The sequence below is a fragment of the Pistacia vera genome, unplaced genomic scaffold (genome assembly GCF_008641045.1).
Source record: "Pistacia vera cultivar Batoury unplaced genomic scaffold, PisVer_v2 Contig566, whole genome shotgun sequence".
Classification (NCBI taxonomy): Eukaryota; Viridiplantae; Streptophyta; class Magnoliopsida; order Sapindales; family Anacardiaceae; genus Pistacia; species Pistacia vera.
The window spans coordinates 29822-50851 of record NW_022196408.1 but is presented as its reverse complement, the minus strand read 5'-3'; the positions used below and the strand labels follow the sequence as shown (position 1 = coordinate 50851).

Genomic DNA, 21030 nt, shown 5'->3' with positions numbered 1-21030 from the left:
ATACTTTAAACTTAGATTCAGTTCTAGTTGTTCTTTCTCTAAATTACAACTTGTTGTCAATCTCACAAATAACCAAAACTTTATCTTGTGTGGTGATTTTTTGGCCTAACTTTTGTGTGTTTAAGAGCATTTAGACAAAACAAACGATTAGTTATGGTATTAGACAAGGGAAGCTGTATTACTTGGATTTAAAGAAAAAAAATTCTACCATGGTACAACAAGCTTTTACAGTCAGTGGCTCGAAAGAAGATAGGCAGAAATCTTCCATCTGGTTATGGCATCGGTGTCTTGGACATGCTTCATTTGGTTACTTGAAGAAATTGTTTCCAAGTTTGTTTAAGCAAAGTGATGTTAGTTGTTTCCGCTGTGATGTTTGTGAACTTTCAAAGAGTCATCGAGTTTCTTATCCAATTAAATTGAATAAAAGTGCAAATCCCTTTATGCTTATTCAGTCTGACGTCTGGGGGCCCTCCCAAGTTAATACTTTAAGTGGATCACGATGGTTTGTTACTTTTATTGATGACTATACAAGGATGACTTGGGTTTGTTTGATGAAATCTAAAGGGGAGGTCAATGTGGTATTCCAAAGATTTCACCAAATGGTTCGTATATAGTATAATTCTCAAGTTCAGGTTCTACGAAGTGACAATTGAGGAGAATATTAAAGTAAATACCTTCAGCAATACTTGACGACACATGGCATTATTCATCAAACTACTTGCCCTAACACACCCCAACAAAATGGTGTTGCTGAGCTCAAAAATCGGCATTTATTGGAGGTTGTTCGTGCTTCCTTAATAGAAGCTCATATGCCATTGTCTTTTTGGGGAGAAGCACTCATTTCTGCTGCCTACATAATCAATCGAATACCTTCTAGCTCAATTCATTAGTTCCAAACTCCGTTTCAAGCTCTTGGTAAAATAGTGAATGCTCCAACAGTTGTAAACTTACCACCTCATGTTTTTGGTTGTGTTGCTTTCGTACACCTCCATAAACATCAACGCAACAAGTTGTCTCCTAGAGCATTGAAATGTGTTTTCGCTGGGTATGGTGTTTATCAAAAGGGTTATCGTTGTTATCATCCTCCAACTTAACAACTATTTGTAACCATGGATGTTGTGTTTCATGAAGAGTTAATGTATTTTTCTTCTGAGTCTAAACTTCAGGGGGAGTATTGTCCGAAAGAAATTCAGACTCTTGACTATGCTATTCAAGATGTGGGAGACTATGAGTCAGAAACTAGACCTGTTGATCAACAAGAAGATGAAGTGGATAAAAATGTCGAGGTGGTATCTCTATCCGAAAAAACTTCATCTCAATCTGAATCTCTCATTCCTAGTATATCACAACCATCATTCACTACAAATGTTCTTGATTTAGAGTCTAAACCAATAGAACCTGAACTAATTAGGAAACAGTTACCACCAAGGAGTACTATAGGGATTCCTAAACCAACATATGAACCTGAGCCATCTAGTAACTTCAAATATCCCATGAGTCATTATGTGTCTAACCATCGTCTGTCAGAATCAAATTTATCATTTGTGAATCAATTATTTACTGTATCTATTCCTAACAATGTGCAGAAAGCCTTATCTAATCCAAAATGGGAAGCTGCTATGAATGAAGAGATGAAATCACTATAAAAGAATGAGACTTAGGAACTTGTTGATCGTCCACCAGGAAAGAAGACTGTTGGATGTCGATGGGTTTACACTGTGAAGTATAAAGCTGACGGTATGATTGAACGATTTAAAGCAAGACTAGTAGCAAAAGGGTACACTCAAACTCATGGGATAGATTATACAGAGACATTTGCACCCGTGGCCAAAATCAACACAATACGTGTCTTGTTATCTTTGGCAGCAAACCTGGATTGGCCAGTACAGCAGTTCAATGTGAAGAATGCTTTTCTACATGGAGAATTGTCTAAAGAAATCTATATGGATCCTCCACCAGGGTATATTTTATCAAGGAAACATAGCCAAAAGCTATGTAAGTTAAAGAAGTCACTGTATGGGTTAAAACAATCTCCGAGGGCATGGTTTGGGAGGTTTACCAAAGCTATGAAGTTTTTTGGCTACCATCAGAGCAATCCAGATCACACACTATTCCTTAAAAAATAGCAAGGAAAGATTACTGCACTTATTGCATATGTGGATGATATGGTGGTTACAAGAAATGACCCAAAACAAAGGAAGGCTTTGCAAAAGTACTTATCAGAAGAATTCGAGATGAAGGACCTAGGTTCTTTGAAATATTTTCTTGGAATTGAAGTGTCACGATCTAACAGAGGTATATTTCTATCACAAAGAAAGTATGCCTTGGATGTGCTGCAAGAAACTAGTATGTCAGCATGTCAACCAGCTGATACATCAATCGAAAAAGGCTTGAAATTAGGAGTCGAGACTGATCAAGTACCAATTGACAAAGGGAGATACCAAAGACTTGTGGGAAGATTGATGTATTCGTCTCACACCAGGCCAAATCTTGCTTATGCATTGAGTATAGTCAGCCAGTTCATGCATAATCCTAGAGAGCAACATATGAACGCAGTTATGCGTATCATGAGATATTTAAAACATGCTCATGGAAAAGGAATCTTATTTTCTAAAAATAAGGACTACCAAAATGTGCATGCATATACTGATGCTGATTTGGCTGGAGCAATGGATGACAGACGATCTACTTCTGGTTATTTCACTTTTGTAAGAGGTAATCTAGTCACGTGGAGAAGCAAGAAACAGAATGTTGTGGCACGCTCGAGCGCTGAAGCAGAATTTAGGGGAATGGCACTTGAGATTTGTGAAGCTTTGTGGCTAAGATTTCTACTACAAGATTTGGGTTATCAACCTAATCAACCAATCCAATTATATTGTGACAATAAAGCAGCATGTGACATTGCTCACGATCTAGTTCAACATGATCGTACGAAGCACTTTGAAGTAGATAGATTTTTTATCAAAGAAAAACTGGATGAAAAGATTATTGAACTGCCTAAGATTCGATCAGAGGATCAATTGTCCGATATTCTTACCAAGGCTGTCTCCAAGCGTATTATCTCACAAGTGTTAGACAAGTTGGGCATGTGTGATATCTATGCACCAACTTGAGGGGGAGTGTTAAGATTTTCATAATATTGTGTGAATCTTTTGTAATCAGCTAAATATTATGTAATCTTTTAGTTATGTCATGTATACGATCTCAGAATATTCTAGAGATTATGTAATCTCCTAATTATGTTAGATAGAATATTGTGTGATCCGCAATTGACATAATTAGGAGATTTAGGAGATCGGATACTCCTTATATAAAGTCTGTAACTCCCAATGTAAAATCAATGAATTGAAAACTCAATTCTTCAAACAAACAAGAAAAACTATTGCTTGTGTAAGCTCTGTCAATAACTGAAGCGTCTTGCATCTTTTCAAGCAAAGACAATTAAGTTTCATAAGTTGATTGATGCTTGGAGGTAAGGTATCAAAATTGTTTCCGCTTAAATTTAGTCCTTCCAACGAGCATAAGGAGCCAATATCATTGGGGATCGCTCCATGCAAAAGATTACAGTCACTAAGATCTAAACGTTTGAGAGTAATTAGACCTGAGAGAGGTGGCAACAACAAACACATGGAATCTGGATTTTTTTTTTGGGTAACAACAATGACAAGAAGAAAGTGAACCAGGTTTGGGGTCGTTGTCCATTACATCCACGAAGAGAGAGTTTTTCGAGCTTTTTCAATTGTACTATGGAGGATGGCAATTCTCTTATTGCTGTCCTATTCATATCTAGTTCTTCCAAACATTTCTACCCCTATGTTTTGAGGCAGCTTGTCTAATTTTAAGCAGCCACAGAGATTAAGAATCTTGAGAGACTTCCAACCATTGATATCGCTTGGAAAACTCGAAAGATTTCTACAATCCCTCAAGACAAATACAGTTAGCTTTGTGAGAACTGCAGCAGATGGGTGAACCTCACGCAACTTCGTACAGCCTTCAAGATCTAGCGTCTCAATATTTGGAACCCCAGTAAAGTCTGGGATTGTTATCAGGTTGCAGGAGTGACTGAGATTAATGGTTTTCAACTTCAAAAAGGACTGTAAGAAACAAAATAGAGTTAAGAAAATAACTCGCTTGCAAGGACGTCACGTACTTTGTATTAAAAATAAAAATAAATAAAGAAATAGTACCTTCATGCCCTCCCAAAGATATTCAATGCAGCTGTTGCGCATAATTAGCACAAAGAGATTCTGCGGTTGGAAACATAAGGGCAAGGACTTTAAAGGGTATCCATTCCATTCGAAAAATCGTAACTCACTTAAGAGATATCCGAGGTTCTCGGAAAGGAGAACATTACTGATGCTGAGTAACCTTAAATTGGTTATGGCTAAAAAAGATTTATCATGCAGGCTCATGATTCCTTGTTCACGCATATCTATCGAGTGAGTTACTTCAACCATTATACCTTCAATTGCTTCTGCTCCCTGATAAACAAGAAAAAAAAAAACTAATGCATAGTTAATGTAGAAAGACGTTACCAGCTTGAACTGTCATTAATGATATTGATTTAATTGAAATAATAATGTATATATGTATATGTGTTTGTATTTAAAAAAATCTTACCTTTATTTTTGTCAAAACTTTGTAGATACCCTGATATACCCATAACCTACTCCATTTGCCAGGCTCATTACGGTGTTGTTCACGAACAATCTCCCAGCCCATTTCCTGCAATAACTGATGCATCCGTAATCGGTTTTTTGAAGTAATAGTTATCAAAGATTTGTCAATCAGTTCTTCCATTCCAATATTTGCATAAAAATTGCAACTATTTAGTATCTCAATAACTCGATCTTTTTCCTCTCCTTTGAAGAAACATGCTATATCTAAGAATATTTTCTTGTTCACATCCTCTAGTCCATCATAATTTATTCTGAGTGATTCCAAAATTTCTCTATTTGGAAAGTGTTCTAGTCTATCCAAGGTACTCTTCCATACCTCAACACCACTTCTACCACACGAATGGGATCCCAAAACTGCAATAGCTAATGGAAGTCCGTTCATGTAATTTACCACCTGTTGCGAGAGCTCAAGAAGATCATCTGTGGGTTGTGAGGTTTTAAAGGCACTCAAATGAAACAGTCGAAGAGATTGATGGAAAGTCAGTCCATTAAAATCATATATGTTTTCAGTTAGATGGGATAGCAAATGTTTATTTCTGGTTGTAATGATGATTCGACTCCCAGAACCAAACCATTCTCTCTCCCAAGCTAAACTCTTCAATTGTTTCAATTGATCCACGTCATCAAGAACGAGAAAAACCTTTTTCCAGTAGAGACGTCTTCTAATCAAGTTGATTCCATGAGAAACATCATCCAGATATAAATTTCTTTCATGCATGAGTGAATGTAGAAGTTTTTGCTGCAAAGCTTCCAGACCTTTTTTAACATAGACTTCTCTAATATTGCGAAGAATGCATCTACAATCATAGTCTTTTGAAAGCATATCATTTACAACTTCAGCTATTGTAGTTTTACCTATCCCTCCCATTCCACAGATGCCAACGAAGCGAACATCGTTCAATCCTGGTTTTATGTATGCAATCATTTTCTCCACTCGAGACTCCATACCAACAAGATCTCGTGTAATATATGATGGAAATTCTTGATCCAGTTTTCTCGATAGGTCTTCAACAATATCTTGGATAAATTCTGTTTCATGCCTACAAAGAAGAGCAATAAACAAAGCAAGGAAAAATAATTTGACAATCAGCTATGATGTACTAAATTGTTTTTTGAAAAGGAACATGAATATGGTACACGGACTTTTTTTTTTTTTCCTAAAAGAATTTAAAAACAACAGATATGTTATACTCGTCAAAACATGCTACAAGTTATAATTACTCAACTTGGGATATGATAGTTACCATCTTTGTTGAAAGCAAACAACTGAAAAGACTTTTGAAACATGTTTAAAATATGAGAATTGCATTTGAAATAGAAATTTTATGGGGATGTTGATAATCAATACTGCCTTACCAAAGTACATATAAAATTTCCATGAAAAACATTTCGACTTTTAGTACAGATATTTTCAAATTATCGGAAAAAGTAAATTATTGTTAACTATTTAATTTGCCAGGGTATTTATTGCTAGATACGCGCATTTGAAGCTAAGAAAGCCACAATCCATAAGGAGAATAATCAGTTCCTCTCCTGCAAATGGTATCCAGAGATACTGGCAACTCGTTTGAGAGCTGATCTCCAACTTTGCACCTTCTCCTGATTCTCTTCTTCATGTTTATCAAAAGCTTTCTTGAAATATAGATGATCGGTAAAGTTTTTTCGAGTGTCCTCACCTCTAAAACTTAAAAACGCGTCGCATCACCATTGATGAACAGACGATAAAGACGCTATTGAACTTAGCAGCTCCTCTGCTCCGAAATTAAGAGGACACTACTTCTGTAAATTATAAGAATTAAGCAATTTCAATGGTCAGGAAGACCATAAGAGTACTGAGTACACGCAATACATCTTGGTTTTCTTTTACACTTGTGCAAGAAAGTTTGACTTATGTTATATTATTATTTTTAATTATTATATGTCATTAAAAAAAATTTTAAATTAAAATTTTCTTTTCTCTGATTAAAGTATTTATTGTTTTAAATTTGTTGGATAAAAAATATTTTTTGTGAAATTACTTTTTAGTTTTTTATATTTATTATATCTAGTTATTGTTTTGTTTATTTTATTTATCATCAGATAAAACAAAAGTTATTTTTTTAAATCAAATTTGGTGTGTTAGATAATAGATTAAGTTAACGACGATTATCTTTTAAAGTTCCACTGATGATAATTAGTCAAGAAATGCAAATATAAATTTATAACTCTAGCTTTAGCTTTTCTTCTTTTGCTTGCTGTGCTTCATCACCGACAGTGGAATTTTTTTGTTAGCTTTCCAACAATCAATATGTGAAAGCATTTTTTAATTAAATAATCACCAAGAAACTTCACCCAAGCTTCTTGGTATTTTCTCTACCATTTGCTCTATAGAATTCTTTGTAAGGCTCTCAAAAAGAAGCAGTCACTCAATTAACACACACACATATTAATAATAATAAATAATATTTTTCTTCTATATGTTTATTAATATATATAGTGTATTATTTTAAAGAATATTATATCAAGCTTAATTTGGAATTGTTGCAGTTTATCTCTTAATTACTTATTTCTCAAGCTAAAATCTATAAAGTATTTATTAATTATCAAAATACCTGCATTATTTCAAACAAATACTAATTTAATTAAAAAATTTGAAAATTTGAAAACTTCTCACCTAGGAATGCCAACCGACAACCATTAGTGGTGGTTGAGTACAGTCTTCAATGACTCATTAGCAACATTATCAATACCATCAAGTAAACCCCTAGACTATCTATTCAATTGTGCTTGCGGGAAGGCTACTAGCAATATTTGTTGTAGCATACTTGAAAAGATGGGTTGAACCTTTTCTAATTCTGAATAATAATCTTACTGTTGCAGGGAGTATTCTTAAAGCACTTTATGTTGTGAAAAAAACAAAAAAACACAAATGAACAAGTTTTCCTTTATCTTGTAGTAATATATCCATGGCCATGGATGACATATAAGCAGTTAATAAATGGAATGTTATTAAATGCTGAATATTGATAACAATTATATTCTGAACACGGATATTAATGGAAGATAGTTTAATTTGATGCTTATTTCGAATAATAAAAGTGTTATATATATAACAATGGGTTTGGGTTTATTGTGAGTATATTAGACTAGTACTATTATGCTTTATTTTAGTATTTGACTCACATCTGGGGATGCAACCAAGATGTACCGAAACACATAAATTGGGTGTCCTTCTATGTGTGAGATTGTCGTGTTATCTTCTTTATTTAATTTCAACCATATATCATCTTCAAGCTCCATATAATCATCATAATGAAATTGATCTTTTCATCAATGTTAGCTCAATATGGAAAAGATTCTTCCTTTTCTTATTACTGCTTTGGAATAAAATGATGATTTTAACCTTCTCCACTTGGCAAATATTAAACGGAGTAAATGATTGAAATTTAAAACGATAACGTTACCCACTTGATTAAAATTATCCCTTCAAAATTTACCACTAAAGACAATTGGCAAACACTTGCTCAGAAATGTTACGTAAAAGTGGTGTTGGAATGAAAGAGAGTAAGAGAAGAACAAAGATGATGGAAATGGTGGCACCCCCACAAAACCTTACCCTGGCTTATTTTCCTAGGTGATGCACCCCACCATGAAAGATGATTAAACAAAAAGTACTTATCTTCTCATATAAAAACACAAATTAATCGATTCGATTACGATTCAACTATTTGGGTTTGCCATTACAAAAATAGTTCAAATGAAATGCCTGATTTATGACTAAATTCAACTCGTTAGATGTGAAAGCAACTAACAATTTGGTTGAAATTATTGACAAAGTGTCAGGAAATTTCTTAGAAAGATACCATGTTAACTAGTTACTTTAATACTCTACATAATCAAACGATTCAAATTGGTAATAAATTAGACCCTTAACTAATTTTATAATATCAAGAATGATTGATAAATATCAAAATCAAACTAAAGTGATGGTGGACCATAATATGCAAGTCTTGGTCAAGTTAATATGAGAATTCATCAACAAATTAACTTTGCCGAAATTACAGATTTATTGCAAGGAAGTTTCTTAGAAATTAATTAAAGAGAACAAGTTCGTTGCCATACCAACTTGCAATAAAAGGAAGAATAATTTTGGATTTTGTAATTCCACAAAAGAGTTGTGTGACTTAATCAGTACATAATACTAATAATGTAAGCATTTAAAATGAACAATATTCAACAAAATGATGTGGTAAAATATAACCTGTAGAGTGAATATACAAAGACAACTTATTAATTGATGTGTCATTTAAAGAATAATATCATATCACTTTATATTCAATTGAACTCTTTGTTATAAAATAAAGGATGTTGTTGGTAGGGGTGAGCACGGGTAGCGGGTAGAACCGGAACCGGGGGTAAGAACCGGAACCGGAACCGGAACCTATCCAGAACCTGTACTGTGCGGGTAGGTTCCGGTTCCAATTTTTTGGAACCGCTACTGTGCGGTTCCGGTTCCGGTTCTTACCCCCGGAGGAACCGGAACCAGAACCAGAACCTGTAAAAAGGGTACCCTGTTTGGAACCTGTAGGGGGTACCCTGTTTGAAACATGTTTGGAACCTGTTTTGGAACCTGTTTGGAACCTGTTTTGGAAACCTGTTTAGGGAACCTGTTTTGGACTGTTGGAAACTGTGTTTGGAACCTGTTTGGAACCTGTTGTTGGAACCTGTTTGGAACCTGTTTGGAACCTGTTTTGGAAAACCTGTTTGGAACCTGTTTTGGAACCTATTGTGGAACCTGTTTTTGGAACCTGTTTAGAAACCTATTTTGGAACCTGGACTATAATGAAATATTTGTGAAATGTAATAATGGGGGAGTTTCTATTATTTACATATAAAAAAATTTAAAATAGAAAAAGTTAAATTTTTAGAATAACCTAATTAAATAAAATACGAATACAATTATACTTATTACATATAAATTACACCATATTAAAAGCTTTAAATATTATAATACATAATATTAAAGTTTTGATCAATTAAGTGAATAATTGGAATTATGATTTAATTAAAAGTGTTTTACATTTTTAATGTATTAAAGAATTATTTTTGAATAAAATAGTATATTTGATTGAGTAATAATATATTTAGTTATTTACTTCAATTATCAAGTTCTAAGTATATCTATAATAAATAGTAATTAATTAATTATATATGAAATTGATAAACATAATAAATTTAATTACTAGTTAAATATCATACTTAATCAATTATAACATTACATTATAGTTAAATGATTACTTAATTAATTATAATTTTATAACATTACTTAATTGATTATAGTATAATAATTATGCATTCATTAATTGATTACTACTTAATTAATTGATTTTATTATAAACATTAGTACAAACTTAATTAAATGATTAAAAATTTAATAATTATAATATTACATTAAAAATTTATAGTATGATTATTAATAGTAATTCACTATAACATTACATTATAGTATGATTATATAATTAATTATAACATTACTAATTAAATAATTACTTAATTGATTATGAGTTATGATATTATGTTTTAAACATTAGTAATACTAATAGCTATATAACATTAGCACAATACTTAATTAAATGATAAGAAATTAATTAATTTAACATTACCTTATAAATATTTCATTATAAACTTAATTAAAAACATTATAGTTAAATAATTACTCAATTAAATTAAATATTATTATATTACATTATATATTATGATCACTTACTTAATTATAGCATTACATAGTTAATGATTACATAATTACATAATTAGTTATGAATTTATAACATTACATTATAAACATTAGTAATTTACTAATTACTATATTATTACATTACTTAATTAAACGATTAAAAATTTAATTAATTATAGCATTACCTTATATATTTATAATTAATACTCAATCAATTAAACATCTATTATAAACATTAGTAAATTAATCAAATGATTTGAAATTTAATTATAATATAAATTATAGATTTATAGTATGATTATTTAATTCATTATAACATTACATTATACTATTATAGTATGATCATATATTAATATAACATTACATAATTAAATAATTACTTAATTGATTATGAGTTATGATATTAATTTTAAACATTAGTAATTACTAATTTACTATATAAACATTAGCACAATACTTAATTGAATGATAAGAAATTTAATTAATTATAACATTATCTTATAAACATTTCATATAAACATTAATTAAGCATTACATTATAGTTAAATAATTACTCAATTAAATTATAATATTATAATATTACATTATATTATGATTATTACAATTATAGCATTATATAGTTAAATGATTACAAATTCATAATTAGTTATGAATTTATAACATTACATTATAAACATTAGTAATCTACTATACCATTACATTACTTAATTAAACGATTAAAATTTAATTAATTATAACATTACTTATATATTTGTAATATGATTACTTAATCATATAACATTCCATTATAAACATTAGTATATAATTAAATGATTTGAAATTTAATTAATTATAATATTAAATAAAGATTTGTAGTATGATTACTTAATTCATTATAACATTACATTATACATTATAGTATGATCATATAATTAATATAACATTACATAATTAAATAATTACTTAATTGATTAGAGTTATGATATTTGTTTTAAACATTAGTAATTACTAATTATACATTAAACATAGCACAATATAATTAAATGATAAGAAATTTAATTAATTATAACATTACCTTAAACATTAATTAAGCATTACATTATAGTTAATAATTACTCAATTAAATTATAATATTATTATATTACTTATATTAAATCACTTACTAATTATAGCATTATATAGTTAAAGATTGCATAATTACTTAATTAGTTATGAATTTATAACATTACATATAAACATTAGTAATTTACTTACTATACTATACTTACTAACTAAACGATTAAAATTTAATTAATTATAACATTACTTATATATTTGTAATATGATTACTTAATCAATATAACATTCCATTATAAAAATTAGTATATTAATTAAATGATTTGAAATTTAATTAATTATAATATTAAATTATAGATTTGTATATGATACTTAATTCATTATAACTTACATTATATATTATAGTATGATCATATAATAATATAACATTACATAATTAAATGATTACTTAATTGATTATGACATTATATATAAAACATAGTAATTTACTAATTTGCACAAATTAATCGAATTATATAATTTTATTAATTATAACTATATTATAAAATTTATGGTAGATTATTTAATATTATAACATTCTATTATAAACAATATTATAATACTAATTAAATGATTAACAATTAATTAATATAATATTACATTATAATTAAATAATATAATTTAATTAATTATAACATTACAATTTACATTGTAGTTGATCACTTAATAATTATAACATTACAATTTACATTGTAGTATGATCACTTATTAATTATAACATTACTTGTTTATATTAAAATTTACTAATTATATTTGGTATATTATAAATACCCAATTAACCATTATAACATTAAATTTATAAATTTATAAACATTAATAATTTATTAACTTATCAAATAGACCCCTGGCAAATGGCAATGTTAGTAATTAGTATTAAGAATTGTTGTTTGTTAAATGATTTTAGTGAAGTTATTTTATGTGATTGTGATGATAATTGTTTGTGTTTGGTTTTGATTGACGAATTTTATGTGAATTGTGATGAATTGATTGAATTCAGCGTGCTTAGAGATTACAGGTTAGAGTACATTGGACACAAATGAATGATAACGAAATTGTTAGGGGTGTATTTGTAAACTTATAAGATGTTTTTGTTATTTTTTAAACTAATAGGGGGGTAATTGATTTTTTGCAGGGTACCCTGGAAAGGAACCGGAACCTGCATTTTAGGTTCCGGTTCCTTGAATTGAAGAACCTGTACTGTGCGGTTCCGGTTCGGTTCCTTTTTTTGGGAACCTGTACTGTCGGTTCCAGTTCCGGTTCCCGGAAAAGTGCAGGGTACCCGGAACCGCTCACCCCTAGTTGTTGGGCTCTTTTTAAAACAAAATAAATGAAATAAATACCAAGGTTTAAAAATTAGATTCATGGAATATTTAATTATTTATAAAGAAAAAAAAAAAAAAAAGAAAAAAAAAAAAAGCACATGGCTGATGGCTCATCAAACTCCAATGCTTGTCCATTGGCATTCCTATCATATGATTAGTTTTAATCAAATAAGTATTTGTATGAAATAATGGAGGTATTTTGATAACAAATAAATATTTTATAGATTTTAGCTTAAGAAATAAGTGATTAAGAGAGAAGTTACACTAATTCCAAACTAAGTTCCATTTTTTTTTTCCATCGTCAACATGCTTTTAAGATTTTGATAAATGTTTTATTAAAAAACACAATTTAATTAAAGTTACTATCATGTAACAAGATAATATAGTGACTCTAGGGAAATATTTTTATTCTATTTATTTTACTAATTTGTGAGACCTTTTAACCTTTAATTTCTAAAAGCCAATTTTTTTTTTTTTCCTGTTGTAAATTTTAAATAAGTAATATTACTATCATTTGAATCAGCGAAAACTTACTTATGTTTGATTAATTTCTGAATATTCCTAAAATCAACGGAGTTTAGTTATTTTTATCCGTATGCATTATATTAATTTTATCACTATCCACATTGCATCAACTAGTCTATAAAGTCTATCATATACCAACATGAAACTTCATCAAAAGCTTTCATTAAGACTATAAACATGATTATAAATGTGAATTGAATAGTCGAAACCTTCATCAAAACTTCAGCCTGAATTTTCCTACTAACATTGTTGAGTCAATGCCCAAGTCTCCATCTGCATATTAATTAAATCCGGGTCTTTGTATAAATGGTATCATTACTCCACTTCCAGGATGACCACCACTTCCAAGAAACATAACAAAGCTTGAATGATTCCACCACTTCCAGGATGACCAAATATAATTAGCATTTAATAATAAAATTAATTAATGTCATCACATTCACCCCAAAACTTGGACCGGGTCGTATATAGGTAAGGTATTGCCAAATCTCTTATTATAAATTGCTGCCTCTTGGAGCCCTTTCCTTCATAATGAATTCTATGCCAATCAATCAAATTAATATTTGAATGAATTAGCAAGAGTAGCAGATTGTTGTTGTTGTTGTTGTTGTTGTTTTTTTTTTTTTTTTTGGCCTTCACAAATGCCAGGAATCGAAGATCTCGTTGCAGGGGCTGCCATCGGAGTTGCATTTCAACTGCTATCTGATGAGATTAAAGACACCAAGGCTAAGTCCAAGAAATTCAAACCCATTCTAGAAAGCCTGGAAAGGACTCTCAAATTACTAACTCCTAAGATCATTGAACTGGAGAAGTTTAATAAAGAGCTTATGGACAACTCAAGAGAGGAGATTCATTTATTACTCGGGACATTGAAGAAAGCAAGACAACTTGTTTTTACTTGCTCAGACATCCCACGGTGGAACAAGGTGAAGAAGTACAGGTACGCAAAAAGGCTTAATCAACTGGATTCATCTCTATGTAAGCTTTTAAATGTTGAGTTCCAGGCTGCACAATCACTTGATATCTTGAGAATTTTAGCTGAGGTTACTGAAACGAATCAGAAATTGGATCGAATGAACCTGCATGACAAGAATAATTACGCAACATCAAAAGTAAAATCATCCAATTACACAGCTGGGACGCCAATAGAGGATAAAGAGGAGTACTCATCGGACTCAAGTGAGAACTCGAGTGAGGGTAAACCAAAACCAAGGTTCGAACTAAAATACAAAAGTCAGAAGAAAAGAAGAAAAAGGTGTATTAGAATTCGCATTAGGTGATCACAGAATCGAACGTGTCTAAGAAAATGCATTTAATTTTATGATGAATAAAGTCTTTCTTTCAATCTTATGATGAAATTTACAGATGATGTTATTTATGTAGAAATACTTTATAAATCAAACAATGAGAAAAATAAAAGGTTTTGGATGAAGAAAGATGGGAGATTGCATGCAACTAGTATAGTTTTAAAAGCCTTAGGCTCCACTCCAAGTCTTTTTCAATGTCAACTTGTTATAGTAAATTTCCAAGCATAAGCCAACGTCACTGTACTAGCCTACAAGGTCCATGCACTCACCATGAAACTTCATCAAAACCTTCTTCAAATCTCATGAAAATTTTATAAAAAGATGTTATTTACTTTTCCAAATTTAAAAAAAAAAAAAAAAAAAGATTGTATTAAAAATATTAAGGTTTTTACCTTCGATTTCAAAGTCTTAGTTCCACCATTGCAATAATTAGATTTTAAGTTTTTCCTTCCTAATGTTGTTTTATCTTTTAATTTCATTTTTGTTGATTCAAATTGACGATTAAATTAGCTTATTAACAATTGAATGACATAATTGGAAATTCAATTTTTTGACAACTTCAAAAGGAAAATTTCCTTAAATCCCACAAGTTTTGGGAGAAGTTCTTCAATCACCATACATGTGAAACTTTTGATATCTCAGCCCATCGATTAATATATGATTAAATCTTAAATTTTCATTTTCTTTTTAACCAAACATGCTTCATGTTTTTTCACTTTCTCGTAAACCAAGCAGATCCCATTACTTTCTTTCTATTTCCCATTAACTAAACAAATTGTTTAGAGTGTCTTGTTTAGTTGTTTTATGAATTTTGTGTTCTTGTTTTTTGTATTTTTAAAAATACTAAAAATGATTGGAATATTCAAAAAAGAAAACACATTCAACATGTCTATCTGAAAACAATTTTTAAGAATATAAAAAATGAAAACACTTCCAATATAATTGTTTAAAAACATTAAGAAAGTAATGAAAAATACGAAATTTTTCTCTTATTTAACCAATAAAACCCATTCAAAATACTTGTTACTTTGTTTGTCTTGAAAAGCTCACCTTCAATATATCAATTTTTTTATTCTTATTTACAATTTTGTGTTAAAAATCTTCATTTAAATGAACAATTTGTCGACAGTAAAGCAAAATAGACATTTTTAAATGAAAAAACAAAACAGATTCTAAATTTTTTAACTAATATTTGTATACAGTGAAAAGAATACAGAATTAGAAAGTAAAATAATGGAAAATTTAAAACTTTATGTTCATAATTTCTTAAAATGTATAAAAAAAGTTCAAGAAATTTAGAAATATTTAAGAAGTTTTTAAGGATTTATAATTTAAATATTTTTAATTTTTTTTAGAGAAAATATATAGTTATATGATGAATTATCAATATATATTTTACACAAAGATGATATGTAATTTCTTAATACTATGAGATGATGAAATCCCAAATCCAACGAAATAGATATAATAGAATGTCATTTCAAAATATTAGTTTCACGATAATTATAATTTGTAAAAAAATATTAAAAAAAAGGAAGAGGGGGGGGCGGGGGCGGGGGGGAAGAAGAGGAAGGGGAGGGGAGGGGGAGAAGAACAAAGTGTGGACATCTCTAATAATTATTTATTTAGAAAATCAATTTAAACCCCCAAGGTATGCCCTATACTATATAGTATAAACCCCCGTTGTTTCAGAAACAGCTCCTAAACCCCTGCTGTTTGCATTCTGATACTAGCACTGCAATCAAATACCATTTTTACCCCTTTTTATTCTTTTTAAAAATTAATTATTAGAAAAGTACAATCTCCACCATTTTCTTCAACTACACACTGCCCAACGCAAGGCCGCCCATCACCGACCACCATAGAAGTAACACTGTCACTCCACCATGAACATCAAACAAAACCCATTCACCATTATCCAGGAACAAACTCCAAACCACCAACCCAGTAACTTTTTCAGTCTTTGAGTTTGGACACTGTTTTATGTTGCGTCGACTAAACTTTATTATTTGAAAAATCCGGGGAAGTGAGTAAAGAAAAAAACCCAAGAAAAATTTCTTCTATGGCTGGGGCATTACTTTATATTTGTTCCAGCAATACTACTGAATCACTTTGTTTCCTCATTTTGCTTACTCAATTTTCATAAATGATGGATATCAGTTAATGAACTTCTACTCTTTAATGGTAAGATTGGAAGATTATTAATTTATTTTCAAAATATTATATTTCAACTTGCTTGTCGGTGTCATTTGTAGATAGCATCTATATGTGTTTGAATGCTAACCAGATGATTGTTGGAACACTTTGTTGGTTTGATTAGTTTATGAATCTTGTGGTTGACAATACAGTGGAGGTGAATGGCAATGAGAAAACTGATATAGGGATGGTAGCGAGTTTCTGTCTTTTCTTGATTTTAGCATATAATCAACTTCCAATAGAGTAATGACATTGCAACAGTCGTTTCTAATTAATCTATGTATATAAACTGTGATTTAAATCAGGTGTCACCTGGACCATTCTGTGAGTTAAAAAGCCTTTTATTCAATTTTGAGCCATGATACTTATCATCAATGGAAATGGGTTGAGTTAATGATTTTTCCTTCTTTTGTCCACACTGGCTTTGTGTCTGCTAAGTGTGACGGATGGTTGGGTGCCGGAGATGGCCAAATTCACACCAAAACTTACACCATCTAGTTCATGTTCTTCCTTCTTGAATAAACAAACGTGAATTACAACACTTCGGAGCAATCCTCCTCTCTAAGCTGAATGTGAGAACCATTGGTCATTTGGAAAGTAAGTATCCATCTTCAATCTGTTGGTACTAGAGCTTGGGAACCTTTTCCTGAAATCGAGTTATATACCTCTCAATAAATTTACCCTCCGTAAGTTTTAAGTAAGTGATTGGATAGCAGATGCTGAATAATAAAACACCTTGGAGCAATCTCTTCTCTAAGCTCAGATATCAGCATACAATATGGATGCCTTCTAAAAGCAGCGACAGTCTCTTCCTTGGACCAACCCCACCTCCTACAAACCTCAAACATAGATTCTCAAACCAATTCCCTTCAATTGGTTAATTACTCCAACTGCCATAACAAAGACAGTCTGGGTGGGACTGAATCCCTCTTCCTTAACATCATTGACAATCTTCCAAAATTTAGAATGCTTCGAGCATGCTGCAGGTCAGCAGGTGCATAATTAGTCACCAAATAAGAAACTCAAGATTGAGGCACACCATTATCCTTCAAAAGAGCTATATTTGGACCAAAATTTTCACTCAAACAAATAACAAAATTTTACATAAAAGCTTTACTCTAAAAAACTGTCTTCTTTTAACAGTTAACTTCAGTTAACCATTCACTTCTCCTTACTAAGTCATTATCTGCCACATGTCCTTGTATGATTACTGTGCCACCAGTGGATCTTCTTACTAACATGTTAATCTATAATAGGTACATAATAACTTGAACGTCACTTATTTTTTTGAATCCTCTAGGTACTCCTCTTCGTTCTTCCCAAAGATCTCCACTGACCAGTAATCTGCATATTTTTTTAACAAATATGCCCTGCAATAGAGCTAGTGAAAATAGTTTGCTCCACTGCACGCAAGGCTCCATTTCCATTCTATTGAATCTATGAAGACCTATGAATTGATTCTTATAGTTCCAAGTTCGCAATCATCTCCGGCAATAAAACCAGAATTAGCTTTTGTGTTCTTTTGCAAAACATAAACTAGTACTATTATTCTCTAATAGAGCAAATAAAAGAAACTTTCTAAAAGTCATGAAGGGATCTGAATTGCCACATCTAAGTTAGCTTCTCCACAATATAATCACATGGATGTCAATAAACTTATAACTTAAGAATCCACGCTGTCAGCAAAATTTACTGAATATTTTTAGAACGTTTCTTTTGGTTCCTTTAGACGGGAATAAACAAACACATGACCAACAAAGTGTTCTAATCAATTGGGATCACTCTAGCTTAACAAATTCATTAGTTCAGATAAAACTGATAACATCACATTGTAAATCAAATTAATCAATAGCTATATGCAGAACTACTATTTTGAGATACTATTATGTTCTTTTGATCACTTATTGGTATCAAAATTGTCGAAAGTATCCTATTATATTATTAGACTATAAAACAAATTTCATGCACAATCAAGTGAATGGTAATATATTTTGGAAGCAGATAGCCCAACCAAGTGAGGCCCTTCCAACGGATCCGTTCAAAGCTTTCCTTCGGGTCAAACGAACAAGCGACTCTCGTTCCAATGATTCACCCAGTACTCTCCACCAGTTGTGGATCCGAAGCCAGCCCAGACCCTTCAGTACACAGCAACCCCTTGGCCCTTTTATGCTTGGGGTCTGTCCTGATCGGCCCCATCAACCCCAACTCTTCAAAGCAAGACATTTGGATCATAACAGCCACGGAATATATTTATTCATTCCGTTCCGTCAGGGTTGGGATGCAAAATTCCATGACCTTAACCAAGCCCAAGCCTTGCTTGTCAAATGGGCTTAATTATATTCCAAGAACATTGACATTCCAACACTGGCTTTTCCAATTTTCATTTGGACTCAGAATTTAATATTGATGTTTAGTCACTTACAACAATTTCATAGCTTAATGTTTAAGAATGTTATGTCAAAACATTCATCCTACCGTAAAAGAACTACAGACCCAACACTTGGTGAATAAAAATAGCGACTACCACAAAAAACAAAAACAAAAAAATAAATAAATAAATTATAATGAAAACATTTCAAGAGTTAAACCTGTTTCATTTCACATGCCTCTGAAACCCAGAGGCGGCATCCAGAAGATCGATTTTGCCCTGATATACATCTAATAATTCAGGAACTTCTTGAAATTTGATTACATACCTCCTAATGAATTTGCTCTGCACAAGGCCTAAGTAAGTGGATGGACATATATTTTCTTTGATTAATCCTTTGGAGAGCAGAACTTGGATAACCAAACACCTCGGGGCAAGCCTCTTCTCTATGCTGAATGTGCAAACTATTGGCATTTTGGAAATATCTCGCGACAGCCAACCCATTTTGTTTACAAGAAAGTCCATAGCTCTTGTAATCTTCTTCTCAGATAATTGCATACAATGTGGATGCCTTCTAAAAGCAGCAAGAATCTCATCCTCAGACCAACCCCACCTCCTATAAACCTCTAACTTAGATTCCCAAACTGATTCCTTCAATTGGTTGATTGCTCCAACTGCCATAACAAATACAGTTTGGGTGGGATTAAATCCCATTTCCTTAACCTTATTGACAACCTTGCAAAATTTAGAATGTTTGGAACATGGTGCGCCTGGGATGTGAGTCACCAAAAAAGAAATTCGAGATTGAGGCACGCCAATATCTTTCAAAAGAGCTATATTTGGACCAAAATTTTTACTCCTTAAGTCCAGCAAAAATACCCATAGCATGCGCTTCAAAACTTTGACAATTTTTTCGTCATGAATAACAACATTCTTGAGGAAATTGTAATTGGGGATAAGATGATTCTTTAAACTGCTAGATAACAATTTTGGACTCCTAGCTATGAAAACCGCTAGCTCATTCCTTGAAAGCCCTATTGAACGGAAAAACTCGATCTTGGGCGAAAGTGTCTTTGCGGGATCAATTGAAATGACTAGTGGGAACCCTCTCACAACTTTAGAGATCTGGGTTTTGGTGAAACCATGGTCGCTGAGAAACCTAAGGACTGAGTCCGCTCTTTCAGTGTTCTTCAATTGAATAAACTTGGAAGCAGAAACAGCAGATTTTAAAGACAACCCACATGAGTTTGTCAAGTATGAAACTGTCAAAGACTCTTTCAGTTCACTTTGTTTAGTTTCTAACGATCCCTTCTCTAAATGCGAAGATGATGAAAGCAACCTAAGGGGGAAAATTTTATTTTGTGAAAAACCCAGTTGACTAGTTGTGAGATTCAGAGCTAAATGCTTCTCAGCAAATACGTTTCTTGTTGTTCTACAAAGAAAACGAAACATAATGAACTTAACTTACTCAACTTTAATCTGCATTCCCTAAACTCCTTTAATTCAAACTGCCAATGCCGAGACTACGAAAGCTGAAGCTGAGTATAGAGCTTTCAACGTTCAATTCTGAACCGCCATTGTTTTGTAGTGTTACCTAGTGGGTGTGCTAAGTGCTATGAAGTACAACCCTGCCATTTTATAAAGAGTGAATAACAACTCCCACCCAAGGTTTGTTGTAATTACATTTTTCCACCCAAAAACTTTGAGAAAACAGTTTTCCAGCTATCGTTATTCGTTGAGATCCTAATGGTTGGCTGTGTCTTAACTATACTTCTGGGCCGGAGTTGTTTGCTGACCAAGGTAGTTTTTGTTCTAGATCTGGGCTCAAATTGAATGATGTTATGAT

General features: G+C 31.4%; 2 protein-coding genes across 2 annotated transcripts; both read right to left on the bottom strand.

Annotated features, from left to right (window-relative positions):
- Nucleotides 1-3776: 3776 nt before the first annotated feature.
- On the bottom strand, nt 3777-6295 carry LOC116108477 (TMV resistance protein N-like). Its single transcript, XM_031394726.1, has 4 exons — nt 6183-6295; nt 4621-5719; nt 4188-4481; nt 3777-4094 (listed from the first exon to the last, which is right to left on the bottom strand). The coding sequence occupies exons 1-4, from the start codon at nt 6293-6295 to the stop codon at nt 3777-3779; spliced, it is 1824 nt and encodes a 607-aa protein (XP_031250586.1).
- Nucleotides 6296-19346: 13051 nt separating this feature from the next.
- Nucleotides 19347-20778, bottom strand: LOC116108575 (transcription termination factor MTEF1, chloroplastic-like). Its single transcript, XM_031394818.1, has one exon. The coding sequence runs from the start codon at nt 20634-20636 to the stop codon at nt 19410-19412; it is 1227 nt and encodes a 408-aa protein (XP_031250678.1). The 5' UTR covers nt 20637-20778; the 3' UTR covers nt 19347-19409.
- Between the last annotated feature and the right edge of the window lie 252 nt (nt 20779-21030).